Below are 14,146 nucleotides of genomic sequence, written 5' to 3' on the forward strand. Positions count from 1 at the left end.
CGATTTGCAGAAGATACACACAAAAAAAAGTAATAATATGTAATATGAAAGCTTAATTACAGATTTTAAAATTTGTTATAATTAGCGGCTAACTTCAGTTGAATCGAGTGACCTCCACCACTGGTTTGTAGTGTATGTGACCGTTGCAATTCGTGGATTCAATCTCTTAATACACGCACAACTAGAAAAGATTATATGAGATTTGTGAATCTTTATACTTATATTGAAACGTCATTTTATTCATAATATACCATCCCCTCTCTCGTACAAACATATTTATATTATTGAAACAACGACAACGTCAGCAGGAAATACGTCGTATTTCCGATCTCTTCGTGATAATGATTAGACTGTAGTGTCCTTTAACTGCATGATAAACGGGAAATAGGAGTCACCAGTGAATCAGAATTAAATTAGCGACATTTGATTTATTCATTACATACTTACAACAGGTTAAATGAGGAGTTTAGATACTTGATGGACATCAACAAGAATGTATTTATGTATAAAATTATGTATTTTACTATATTATGTTGGAACTCAAGCTGAAGGTAAGATTACTTATAGCAAAAATGAAATGACATTGGGTTTTACGTACTACAGTTCTGCTCCAACTTGGCTAATGAAGACGGGCATACGACATGCCGAGTGCCACGAAGGAAATTTTGACCGGACAGCTTTTATTTCGAATTCCAATGTGTACACGGGACCTCGGTTTTTCGTCCCATCCGAAGGACTATATGTTGTTCCTTACCAGGCCCTCCGTCCTACATCACAGACAAGGGGCAATCACGTCAGAAAATCCCGATGAACTTTCTCGGCCAAAGCTGGGATTCAATACGGGACCTCCAAGTTAGCGAGCCAACTTCCCACTCACTGAGCAACCGTGGCTCCCACGACTTATAGCCGATATTTAAAGGGTATCTCGTTTAAACATACAAACCGAACTCTACAGATATAGTCTTTTTACCTTGTCTCAAGTTTCAAATCATAATACTAGATCGTTTTTTAAAAAAATCGCCAAAATAGTTCATAGGGGTTACGTAATTCTTTTCAAATTCTTGCCTCCAGTTTTCCAAGAAGTACTTGAAACAGGAAAATATTTCTCGACATATCTCTCCTTTTAACTGCCTGTCGCATCTATCAATAGTAGACTACATATCTGTTATATCCGGTATATTAAACGAGAAATCCCTATAATTTTGATTTTGAATCTAATACACGTAGTATATTAAATACTTTAATGACTTCCATAACCGTGTTAAGCATATCAAACCACCATTTATGAACGACTCGACATTTTCCGACAAGGTAAATTAGTTATATCGTTACATTTTGCTTTTGATTTGACATGCTTAATCTACTTTTATTTGCGACGATTCCTTTAATGCGATTTAGAGGAAACGTTTGAAGATTTTTACTTGTGCTCTAATAGATTTGCTTCCAATCTCAGATTGGACGGTAATGACTTTCAACGTCTCATCAGCAGAATAGTTTGGTCATTTTTTTTTTTCGGGGGTGGGCGGAGGGGAGTGCCGCGGAATTCCAACTGCCCAGGCTTTTATTCTACGTGCATTCAATGTTCCTCTCATTTAAATAACTATCCACGAGAAGGCTCACAAGCATTTGAGAAAATCGTGAAGATTCTTGCTGGGGCATTCCAGTCGAGAGCCCGATCAGTACTATATCGTACTCACTCGACTTTCTCGTCCCGTAATATTAAAGAAATTAAATGCGGATTAAATAAATAATAATCTTTATTTAGTTCGTCTACCACCAACTATAACTCACGTAGAACAACCTCAATATTTTCGCGATGGTAAAGATGTTTACATGTTTTGTGAAGCACACGGAATACCCAAACCTCGGTAAGTTCTCTTATTCTTACTCTACTAAAGATGCATTTGAAACTGTATTAGAACCAGTGACATACCTATGGAGCTGTTTTTATCAATTTTGCTACAATCACAAAAGTTTCAATCCCTGTTTTTCGTAGAAAGTAAGCGGTTATTTAAATATATTTTTAGGTGGGTCTGTCAGCAACACATTTTGGAACACAATAAATTTCATTCTACATGTAATTGAGGTAGAATGTTTAAACCAGGTGCAAATGTTCAGTATAGGTGAATGACGTCAAGTGCCAGACTAGTGCCATTCAAGAGACGATCACATGTATTTCTTGTAAATCTCTTATTTTTCATTTTGAGAGAAGCCTGTATTATTAAAGGCCCTGGGCTGTAAAGCCTAGTGGACGCTTACGGCTGGCCCCCGGATCCATTAACTTGATTTGATATGTGTTGTTTATTTCTTGAAATCTCTATGTAGTTTGTCTTGTCCGTAGGTTTGTCTTTTCGGTTTTGTTTTTGTGTGAAGTCCGGCCTTCCTGCACTTACTATTAGATGTCATTTTCACCTCGATGTGCATCATTAGAAACGAGTTACTGGCGTTCTGAGAAAAAGATAAAATTATCACAAAGTAACGACAAATTTAGATGCCCACGTCAAGACTACCTTTTAATGTGTATCGACTAAAAGTCTATATTTGCCTTTTAGTGTGATACATTGTACTTCTATCATTAGTTCTTCTTGTGGAGGGGGTCACATAACCATGCGTTATCTAGAAATCAAGCTTTCTTAAAACTAAAGACAATTTGGAATTTGGATATTTCTTGTCTCTACTTTTTTGTATATATATTTATTTTTTGTTTTATGTTTATCTGTTCACAGTTTTGCATGGAAACATAATGGAATTGTGATAACAAAAAATGATTATATGGAATTTAACCCAGTTTTAGGAAATTTAACAATTTCCAACCCAACTGTTCGCGAAGAAGGAAACTATCAGTGTGTAGCTGAGAATAAATGGGGTACAAGTCTGTCCACGGTAGCTCCACTTGTGTATGCCAGTAAGTTTACACACTCTGTTTAGATGCATTTAACACCATTCCTTCTGTCCACATCATGTCTCGTTGTTTGGCCAACAGTGGTTCTCTAGCCAAGACTTCGCGGGTTCGACCATTGTTTGTCGAGAAATTACATTTGCATTTTCCAGCGTGGTTTCACCTTATCAGTGGTGCAGAACGAAGGGGTCTGGAGTTCGGTCTTTCGAATGAAACGAAAAACCGAGGTACCGTGTACACATTGGAGTGCACTTAAAAATCTCATATATTTTTTATTTTCTCTAAATCGCCCCATGACTAATTTAGCTTTGGCTTCTAAAACTCGAGTTCAAAATATCTTTTCTACACCTCTTTCAGATTATGAGTTATTAATATTATATCAAATCTATATATTTAGGATTAGACGCATTTAGTGAAGACACGGATCTACAAACATATAATGTTAAAGAGGGTGAGAGTGTAAGTGTTCAATGTGAGAACATGCCAAAATCCAGACCTGATCCCATTTTTTCCTGGTATTTCAAAACGATTGGAACTGATAAAAGTGAAACTTCACAAATTAAAGAAAGAGACAGCTTAGCGATAGATGTAAACGGTATAGTACTGGTATATTTTTATTAAGTAGACGGTAAAATCTTGGGGACAGAAATCCAGAATCAGGAAGTTCAAACATTTGTTTAAAAACAAATAGTTCAACAAAAACACACCAGTTTCCTGTTTCTGCATTATGAAGAAGACGCTAGAATTGTTTTGGGGATCTACCTGGCCGATATTCATCGTGTGAGCTAACAGTTCTTGGTATTTAAACATTAATTGACCAAATTTTGATTTCTTCAGGGACTCTCCATTTGCTGAACACTAAACTAGCTGATGGTCACCCGGGTCAAGTATATCTCTGCGGCATTACAAACAAAGAACTAGACAAGATTGTTCTTGGAAGTGAAACACGTATAACGGTGGAGGAAAATACTCAAGGTACGATCGTATCATCAATAATGAATTTATATTTATCGAATTAATTTACGAGTCAGTCTCAAAATGTTTGTATTCTTTCTCAAGAAATCACCCGATAACACTTCTTAATTATTTGACCTGTTCACGTATAGTTAAATGAAAAGATTAATATTGTATTCGACCGAAGCGAATACCATGATTTGTTTTCTTCTCTTTCTGTCATATTATAAAATGCGAGGATGATTTAAGCTATATCCCGTCTAAACTTCAAACAATTATAACTTCGCCCAGATAAAGTAAATTGACTGAAATTTTCAAAATGTTATCTATTTTTGAACTATTACAAATATTTCAATGTTGTGTCTGTTAGTTGGCATTGTTATCTATAGCTTATAGCTATGTTTGGTTGATTTATCTCCACAGAGTTCATTGGAGAACCACTGTCCAAACAGAATCATCGGTCTGGATCGAAAGGACATTCCGTAACTGTGACGAGTTCAAAAAGCCTTGTCAGAAAAAATGAATTGTTTGAATGGTTCTAAATCCTATCTACGGCGATGTAATTTTCGCCGATTGTCTCTTAATCTGTCCTGTCGACAGCAAATAGCTCTAAATTCCATATACACCTTCTCCAGCTACATGTTCATTAATACTGCTTCCTTGATTGAATACTTTCCAACATTCCCATCACTTGTTGTCAGCGCTCAAAGTAAGATATCAAAATAAAAACCGATCGATCAGTTTATCTTCATATCCAATTTCAGCTTCAAATACAAAACCTAAATTACTGATGGCAACACATGTGGTGACAGAGGAAATTGGTAAACCTGTTGTTTTACAGTGTATTTTCGGTGGAAGGTTTGTCTTTTTAAAATTAAGTTGTAGTTTTAGCCTACAGTTACTGTTGGTGGGATGTATATCATAATACATTTTAAGTAAACACCAAAATCTCTAAATCTGTATATACATCCTAACCTTGATTTTCTTTCATTAGCCTGCTTTCGTTCATGAGACCCGTCATATTCGCTTGGAATTTTTCAATGTCATTGGAATTGCGTTCTTTCGTTTGAAATGAGTGGCGCAAAACCAGCCTTCTGACGCTTCTCCGGATGATAGACAAGTCTGGATTAATCCGGATGATCGAGAGTGCATCATATTAATGAATTGTAAAATCGAAAAACAAGGTAACTAGCATATATGTTCTGGGAAAGAAAAATACTACTAAACCAAAAGATGCCGATATAAACGGTAGCCTATAGTTACTAAAATTTCAAACTCCGCTTCACTTTCTAAATATTAATGTAATTCAGGCCTGTTAACATTAGATGTTTATTTGATGCTGCATTATTTGATGGATGTGTTCACAATAGGTCAAATCTTAAACATGCTACTATATACTAGCCTGTCATGTGCATAGATAAACTGTCACGTTCAGCCAGGTGTACACGAGCTCTGTTTAATTGCCCATTAATTGCTAAAAAAAATCGGTGATAACCGCGTCATAAAATAAGTACACCAAGCCCTGTGTATGGGGTAGCAAACGATTTCTGGCAAAGCAGCCTTGTTTGTTTTACCAATCTGCACAGGCTTTCAATCTATCAACATTTTATAACTAGATTTTCATCCGTGGGAGCTGCCATTTTGGCCGACCCTGTTGTTTAAGTCAAGTAACCGTAAATCTGTTGGGGGGTTTTATTTGGCCTAATAATATGAGTTTTTGGGATGACTGCTGTCAGACGACTGCAATACAAACTTATATATCCAAGCGTTTAACCGAAAATTTATTGACTAATCATTTGCAAAAACAATCTGATTAAAATACAGATCTATATTTCGTTTCTTTTTTTATACTTTCGATGGCCTATACTACACGAAGATCTGACAAGTTATAGCGATAGGTCACGTCAGGGGTCAAAAGACAAACTTATGACCTTATGACATCAGACATTTGATTAACCAATCAGCATTGATGTTACTAGTGAATTACCAACAGTTCCGTAAAAAAACACGCCGAAAGCTAGCCGTAAGAGACCGTTTCATTGGCTTATCCCTGACACCATTCAGAACACGCGTTAAATAACAACTCTTCCAGATCCAAGTGTAGTAAAGACAAATAAAACAAAATTTTGAACTATAAAAACGAAACGAAATAGGATCTGTGTTTTAACCAGATTGTTGCAAAAACGAACCTCACTATAACTTTAAATATACGGAAGCGAATTAAATTAAAAGTTAATATATTTACAGTCCTGTTCCTGATATCAAGTGGTTTAGTTCGTCAGGAGAGGAATTGACAACAGATGGCGTGAAATATGGCGTGAATAAGTTCGGGCGACAACTAACGATAAAAAATGTTATGGAAGCTGATGAAGGGTCGTACTCGTGCGTAGCGTCTAATGGTGAAGCAAGAGCTAACATTAAACTGAATGTTACATGTAGGTACCGGTATTTTAAACGGCATTATCACTTTTATCAATAAAATAAATGCAATTTATATTTCGATCAGTGAAATGACCTGAACACTGGCCTATTTTAATCGCTCGGGGGCCGCTTTGGCTCAGTGGGTAAGACGCTGGCTCGCCAACTAGGAGGTCCCGGGTTCGCTACCGGTGTTGGTTAAGCATGTTCCTTGGTGCAGGACCGAGGCCCCGTGTACACATTGGCGTGCACGTAAGGGAACAGTTGGAATTCAAAATAAGAATAGGCCGCACCGCCGCTTTCCGGGCAAAACTACACTTAATGCACACTGTATGACGTAAGCCCATCTTCATTAGCCCAGTCGATGCAGATATGTAGGACGTTAAACCCCATTCCATTTTATTTCTTTTCTTTTAGGTTTTTAAAAAATCAGCCCCTAAAGTACATGTATATCTTAATAATTGTTCGAAATGAAATGAAATGAAATGGGGTTTAACGTCCTACTATTCTGCTCCGAACTTGGCTAATGAGGACGGGCATACGCCAAACAATGTGCTATGAGGGAAATTTTGCCCGCACAGCGGCACTACGGCCTATTCTTATATCGAATTCCAACTGTCGTGGGATCTTTTACGTGCACGTCAATGTGTACACAGGACCTCGGGTTTTTTGTCCCACCCGAACGACTAGACAGCCGGGAAAAAAATTGTTCGAATTGTTTAAACCAAAAACGAACATATTAACTGACTTTAGTATTCGAAAGCTGAACTTTATACCAAAACACGAAAATACACACTATTTACGGAGAAAGCATACTGTACGACCGTGTTGTCATTCTTCGGAAATGGTCAACTTTAAAGTATGAAAATGCATCATAATCTGGACTTAATCAAATTCTGTTTGGCCGGGTCAAAAAAAAAAATAATTGATAGAGCAATCTGTCATCAACTTCTAAAGCCAGGCGCAAACGGGCAAATTTTTCGAGCAACTTTCAGGCAACAGTGAAATTGCTGGTCGTTGAAAGAAAAAATCGCTCGTCTGCGCCATCGGGCAACAATAGTTGCCTGCTGTTGCTCCGAGTTGCTTCTCGTTGCCAAATATCAAACAGAAAATCGCTCGTCGCCGAGAAATTGTTCATATTTATGTTACTTCAAAATTGCTCGTCTGCGGCGGTAGGCGACAACAGGCAACAAGCAACTGGTTAACTGTCCAATCAGCGAGCGCTCTAGTGTCATGTGATATATGTTGTTGTATGTACGGCGCTATTTTGAATGATCACGTGATATCGGCATTCCGGATACATCCGGGGAAAAATTGCTTCTCGTTGCCAGTCAGCGCACACGGGAGACCTCGAGTTGCCCATTTATCGGAGTTGCCAGTAGTTGCCTATTGCAGCAACAAGCAACGAAAAGTTGACCGTCTGCGCCAAGCTTTAAACAGATAACCCTATCTTTGATATACGTTATTAGCTGCTTACAAGTATTTAGGAATTCAAAATTACGATGCATGTAAGATTTATGTAAAATGTATTGTGTTGACATTTTTCAGCTCCCCCGATTTGGACAAAAACCATTATCTCACGTCATGCCGTGGAAGGCGATGACGTCACATTTAACTGCAAGGCAAGGTCCGCGGTCGGGGAACGCCCAGTATCAATGACTGAGTGGTATATAAATGGTGAATCATTAAGCCTACAGAAAGGTGAGTCATGTCGATTTAAATCCAACGTTGTAGTTGATTGAACAGGACCTGGTGGGGTTAGGGCAATTTTGAGAGGGGAGGGGGTGTATATGTGTTTTTGGGGGGTATTTTGACGGCAAGGTGGTTGGGGGGGGGGGGGGCTCTCCATGCTCCGAGACAATTTTGAAAAATCGCCCTGTTGATGATGATTTCTTGGACATATCGGGACCGGAATAGAATGTGTGTGTGTGGGGGGGGGGGGGGGGGGGCGACGTCAACGCTTATTGAACCAAACATGTACAAACGATCATAAAACATCCTTCCTATATTGCTATAATCAACGACTTTTTCTTTTTAAATTTTAACACATTAGTTCGAGACAGAAGTACTAGTAGTTTTATTGTCCTTATATGAATGAGCTACGATCCTTCCCAGGTCATGAGGGCATTTCGGTTAATTATTTTTGTATCTGGTTTCTTTGTTTTTTTAGAAGCGGAAAATGGTCGGCAGATCGAACTTAACCCAGATCAGACTACTCTCACTATCAAAGGAGTTTCACGAGATCGAGACATTATGTGCATCCAGTGTCGATTGTCGAATAGTGTCGGCTCTGTTTTTAAAGATGGTTTCCTGAATGTCTTAAGTAAGATTTTAAGAAGATCTCAATGCCAGAAATGTATGGATGACAAAAACAAGATCTTTACATGCTATTTATGGAGCGTGTTTATAGTGAGCGTGACCGCAAATTGCGACCACTGCGCGAATCATCATTCATAGAAAGCGAAGATGTGTACGGAAATTCGGAGATGAAAATGGTGCATTTATGATTTGGCCATGTCCGGCTACACATATGTATGACTTTAACCTCCCACTCTGATTGGCTAATGAAAATCGTCCGCGCGAATTTTCCGCACAAACAAAAATTCGGCCGAGTTCGCGTTCACGGTCACTCATAATGAATTCATTGAAATAACATGTAAGAAATTTCATAGCATTAAGTGTAAATAATTTAATTAAATCAACATATCCATATGTCCATATTTCGAGTTCCAACTGTCAGATCCTTGCTAGCTCCTCCATCCTGCATCACTGACAAGGGGAAACACACCAAAAAAACAGGAACTTTCTAGGCCAAATGTGGACATCCCCGTTTGATATACAAGAACTGTCACTGGTAGAGCACGTTTGTGATAGGGAATGGGCTTGATGGCAATAATATGGTGTAAAAAAAGAAAACACAAGCGAAACGAAATTGTAATTCAAAATTAATTCGATTGGTAACAATGTAATATAATTTATTTTCAGAGCCGATCAAAATCTGGTCCCGACCACCGAGTACCATTATTTACAATCAAGAGGAAGTAGTTGATTTTTCTATAAATGCTACAACAGATCCTAGTCGCACTATTGACAGAAAATGGTTCTTGAATAATAAAGTACTGGTGCCTTATCAAACATATTTCGAATATGACAGTGTTACAGGGACATTTCTATTCAACTCGACTTTAGTGAAACCAGAAAATTTGACGGCCATGATGGGACTGTACACGTGTCAATTATCACACCAAGATCAAACCGTAAACGTCACCTTCACTTTCAAAATTAACGGTAGGTTCAACTTTGATAAGCTAAATCCAAAAATAGTATTCCTCGCGAATCATGGATTCGCTAAAACTTATTTGTTGGAATCGGGGTGCGGTGCATTAATACAAGCACCATTACAATAAGTGGTGTGGTCTGCTTTGTTTTGAAATAGGGCGGGCAGAGTAGTATAGGTGATGCTGTCGGGCTAGCGAGGCCCAAAAAATAAAATGTTTGGAGGTGGGTGTGACTTATGGTTATAAACATAATGGGATAAAAAATATTTCTCTATCTCGGATTAAAATTATGTATGTAATCTGTTCTGGAAATAATCTCTGAAGTCGCTAAAATAAAAGATATTCCAATTGACCGAAAGCATGTTATCCAGAAATGTGACATTCGTGAATCGTATTGGGGTTTGGGGCCCCTAAACGCAACTGATATCGAAATCAAGAGGATCCTTTTTTCCTGTTTAGCTCTTGCATACTAATTTGATATAGCGTAATCAGGATTAACATAATGACGTAAATATGTTTGGTTGTAAGATAGTGTAATTGATGGTTATATATAATTTTCTTGTTTATTTAAGACACATTGATCCCACCAGTAGTCACACCCGATTCTACGTCCGATCCAGCAAAAGCATCTAGTGGTATTTATATCATAGCTGTAATGTGTGGTGTTTTAATACTGGTCTTGGCTGTTGTCGTCATCCTCGTTCTATGGAAACAACGTAATCCAAAGGCTGTTTATTACTGTAAGTAAGCTGGCTTTCATTCTAATTAAAACTGCGAGATGTTATTTATTCTTCGCATCAACAGCTAACGACATGTTTAAGAAAGGCGGTAGGCCGCGGTGGCTCTAGGCACAGCTGGCCAACCAACCAGTTGGGCGTAGCGCCGTTGTCTGGGAAATAATCCCCCATACCATATTGCGTCATTAGCCGATAAATAAATAAAACTAACTATATATATTGAATAACAATTACTTAACTTTCATTACAGTGCGTTCCAACTAGGCTTCCCTGGTCGTCATCAAGCATTAGCCAAGTTGATGCAGAAAAGTATGACGTTAAACCAGATTTAAGTTCATTTGATGACAGCATAATAATATATTTCTCCTTGATCCGAAATGAAATGGGGTTTAACGTTCTATTGCTCCGACTAATGAAGACGGGCTTGGGCCATACAGTGTGCTATAGGGGAAATTTTGCCATCCGAAAAACTAGACAACCGTCCTTGTCAGGCTCTCTCCGTCCTGCAACACTAAGAAGGGGAGACCACACCGGAAAATACCGGGTCAGCGTCTTATTCACTGAGCACCAGTGAATAGGACGCTCGCGTCGTGATCAGACAACGATCAATTGTTCCGATAATCAAAGCCTTTCAAAGGATTTTGTGGAATTTTATGTATCAAGCTATGTAAACCCCCACCCCAAGTGTCTTTAGGACCCAGATAAAGAGGGATATACAACTGAAGAAAGAAAACGGCATAAATTTAATAGACAATTTTTTTTTAAATAATTAGAAAAAAATCTATGTTCGCCATTCCATGTTTGTGTTTTACAGTGGGTGCTCAAGAGAAGAAGAACTTCAATCTAACACCGATCGATGAATTGGAAACAGAAGAACTTCGTATGGATACATTGAATACTTTGAATGAAAGTAAACTATCTGTATATAGTGCTTCACACGACGCATACGCCAGCAATACTCTGAATAGATCTTATGACGCATACGCCAGCAATACTCTGAATAGATCTTATGACGCATACGCCAGCAATACTCTGAATAGATCACAAGACCTGTATGCCAGTAATACCCTGACACAACCACAAGACCCATATGCCAGTAATATCCTGACACGACCACAAGACCCTTACGCCAGTAATACCCTGACCCGACCACAACACCCGTGTGTCAGTAATACGTTGCCCAGACCTGTTATGTAATACTACACTGTATATTGGATCTAACAGATTTTTTACCATGTCTGTACATCACTGTCCTCTCTTGTATAATCTATTTCTATTGTATAATAGTCTATATTGTTGTTTTCATGTTTAAAATCACACATCTTTAAAGATACATTATGGGAGATAAGATAACGATAATAGTTAAAAACTAGATAGTGTAAAGGTAATTTGCTGAAAATTTCAGTCAAATTGATCCACTATGAGCCGAGAAAGAAGCGGGAGAAATTTTGGCAATATTACTAAAATCATTATTATAAACAGCTTAGTCTCGATTATCCACTTTTATTGATTTAATTATCAACGGCCGTTAGCGGCATATAGGAATCTAATCCAGCCAACATCGAAGGCTAGCCTTGACATCGAGAGTTTATTATGGTCTGGATAAGTTAATTAATGTCTTATTTGATAATTTAGATAACATTTCAGGCCTAAAAAAAGACTTGTAATAAGCAGATTTTGCTCTTGCATAAATGCATGTTTAATTTATTTTCTCCTTTATATGAACTTAAACAATATATACTCTTCATAAAAAGTAGGGAATATTGAAATACAAATACCTATGCAGGTTGTGATATAATAAATAGTTATGGACACTTGACATGCTTTGAGAGTATGTTCACAGATGAAGAACTTATCGCCCCAACAGAACTGAGCTGCACTTGCGAACTGAGCTGCACTTGCGACACGCAATAGCGCCATACACGTGGGAGGGGTTCATTGTCAAATTTGACACTTCAAGGAAGGGTTGATGAAAACTGTCGCGTGCTGGTTTATCCAAACCATGTTTGCTTTCCTATCGGTTCTTGCATAAGATTTACTTATTAGCGTATGTTTGCTATAGTGTATTACGTTTAATTTGCAATGAGACGTCTTCAACATGATGAACGTCTACGTGCTACTGGCATGCTTCAAATCGGTTCTACACAGCGAGCAGTAGCCAACATGCTTAATGTACCAATAAGCACACAATGTTGACCTAAGACCTCGTTCAGGTCGTCCTAGAGCCACAACACAAGCCCAGGATCGATACATTCGTATACAGGTCCTGCGAAATCGAGGACAAACGGCCAATCAGCTTTCTGTAATCTTGTACCAATTTACAGGAATTCGAGTTGCACCCCAAGCGATTAGAAATCAGCTACATGCAGCCCATTTGCATGCGCGACGACCGGGTGTTGTGCCTCCATTAATTCTCCAGCACATGGCAAACAGGCGTCAATGGTTTAGGCAGCGTAGAAATTGGGGTAATCGTCGATAGGCGCGTGTAATGTTCTCAGATTAGTCCAGATTTACTCTGGATTTCACCGAAGGCGTGCTCGCGTTTGGAGGCGTGTAAATGAGCGTCATGCTAACGTTAACAGATAGCATGACAGATTCGGGCGTGGGTCTGTTATGGTGTGGGGAGGAATCACCATGAATGGCAGAACGGACTTGCATATTGTTCAACTTCAAGGAAGGGTCACTGGTGTGTACTACCGTGACCACATCCTGGCACCGATAGTTCTGCCCTTTGCTCAACGTGGAGGTTGACGTTTCATCTTTGAAGATGATCATGCCCGTGCCCACCGCGCTGGTTTTGTGAATGACTACCTCCAGCGTCACCATATTGTCCATATGCCTTGACCAGCCATGAGTCCTGACCTTTCCCCTATTGAGCATGTCTGGGACATGATCGGGGGACGTGTTCGTCGATGTCAACGTCAACCGACATCACTGCAAGAATTGACCGTGGCACTGTAAGAGGAGTGGGTCAGATTGCCCCAAACCGTGATTGGACGGTTGATTAGGAGCATGTCACGACAAAAAAGCTGAATGTCTGAGGTAAGTGGAGCAATTACTCATTATTAAACATACATTATGCAAGAGCTAAATCTGATTATTGCAAGTCTTTATTTAGGCTTCAGATGTCATAGAATTTATAAATTAGATCTTTATTTTCTTATTTAAATGTTGTGTTTTTTTAAAATAAATTTATGGAGTGTTACTGTGTCTCTAAAATGTTATGCATAAGTATACCAGGTTTCGCGCGTGAGGTAGAGTATGCATACTCTTCTAGAACACCTGATGCTACTTCTCTTTTAGGATATCCATTATATTTTTTTAAAATAAACAAATATATATTATCGTTCGGATGGGAAGTAAAACCGAGGTCCCGAGTACACAATGACGTGCACATAAAAGATCCCTTGACATATGGAATTCGATGTAAGAGTAAGTCATAGCGCCGCTGTCCGGACAAAATTTCCCTCATAGCACGTATAGAGCAGGAGCCCAGGGGGTCAACCTAGCTGAAATTATACCAATGTTCACCTATATGGTATTAATGCATGCATATCTGTTATCATCAGAATGTAAGTCTGCCGGGTATCTGGTGGTGGGTGGGGCTGTGAGGGCTGCGATTCTGGGTATGAATTCTTGAGCTAGATTAGCTCAAAAGTGTACCACATGAAAATGGTACAGCAGTATTACAAAAACACTCTGACAGACATTTCTAGTGGTGGGGTACGCCCGACAGAGTTATGTAATTGCCAGACCACAGCTAGGCTAGATTAGATTAGCTGAAATCCGTACCCCTTAAAACTGCTTGGAAGTTGTTCAGCACCACCACATGAATCATGAATGATCAGCACCACCACAGG

At 38.8% G+C, this 14,146-nt stretch overlaps 1 protein-coding gene across 1 annotated transcript; it reads left to right on the top strand.

The window, feature by feature from the left end:
* Nucleotides 1–384: 384 nt before the first annotated feature.
* LOC126807658 (contactin-3) lies at nt 385–13,491 on the top strand. Its single transcript, XM_050532406.2, has 12 exons — nt 385–551; nt 1,766–1,868; nt 2,727–2,905; nt 3,297–3,494; nt 3,737–3,874; nt 4,618–4,711; nt 6,101–6,288; nt 7,820–7,972; nt 8,442–8,594; nt 9,257–9,559; nt 10,122–10,289; nt 11,101–13,491. Exons 1-12 carry the CDS (start codon nt 494–496, stop codon nt 11,481–11,483), a joined length of 2,118 nt encoding a protein of 705 aa, XP_050388363.1. The 5' UTR covers nt 385–493; the 3' UTR covers nt 11,484–13,491.
* Nucleotides 13,492–14,146: the final 655 nt, after the last annotated feature.

This window comes from Patella vulgata, chromosome 1 (assembly GCF_932274485.2).
Source record: "Patella vulgata chromosome 1, xgPatVulg1.2, whole genome shotgun sequence".
In the NCBI taxonomy this organism is placed as follows: domain Eukaryota; kingdom Metazoa; phylum Mollusca; class Gastropoda; family Patellidae; genus Patella; species Patella vulgata.

Bases quoted from the DNA above. Each gene is read 5' to 3' on its own strand.
- LOC126807658 (XM_050532406.2), top strand. From the start codon at position 494: ATGTATTTATGTATAAAATTATGTATTTTACTATATTATGTTGGAACT. The intron at 3,875-4,617 runs GTACGATCGTAT...ATCCAATTTCAG, and splicing joins GGTGGAGGAAAATACTCAAG to CTTCAAATACAAAACCTAAA. The intron at 6,289-7,819 runs GTAGGTACCGGT...GACATTTTTCAG, and splicing joins CATTAAACTGAATGTTACAT to CTCCCCCGATTTGGACAAAA.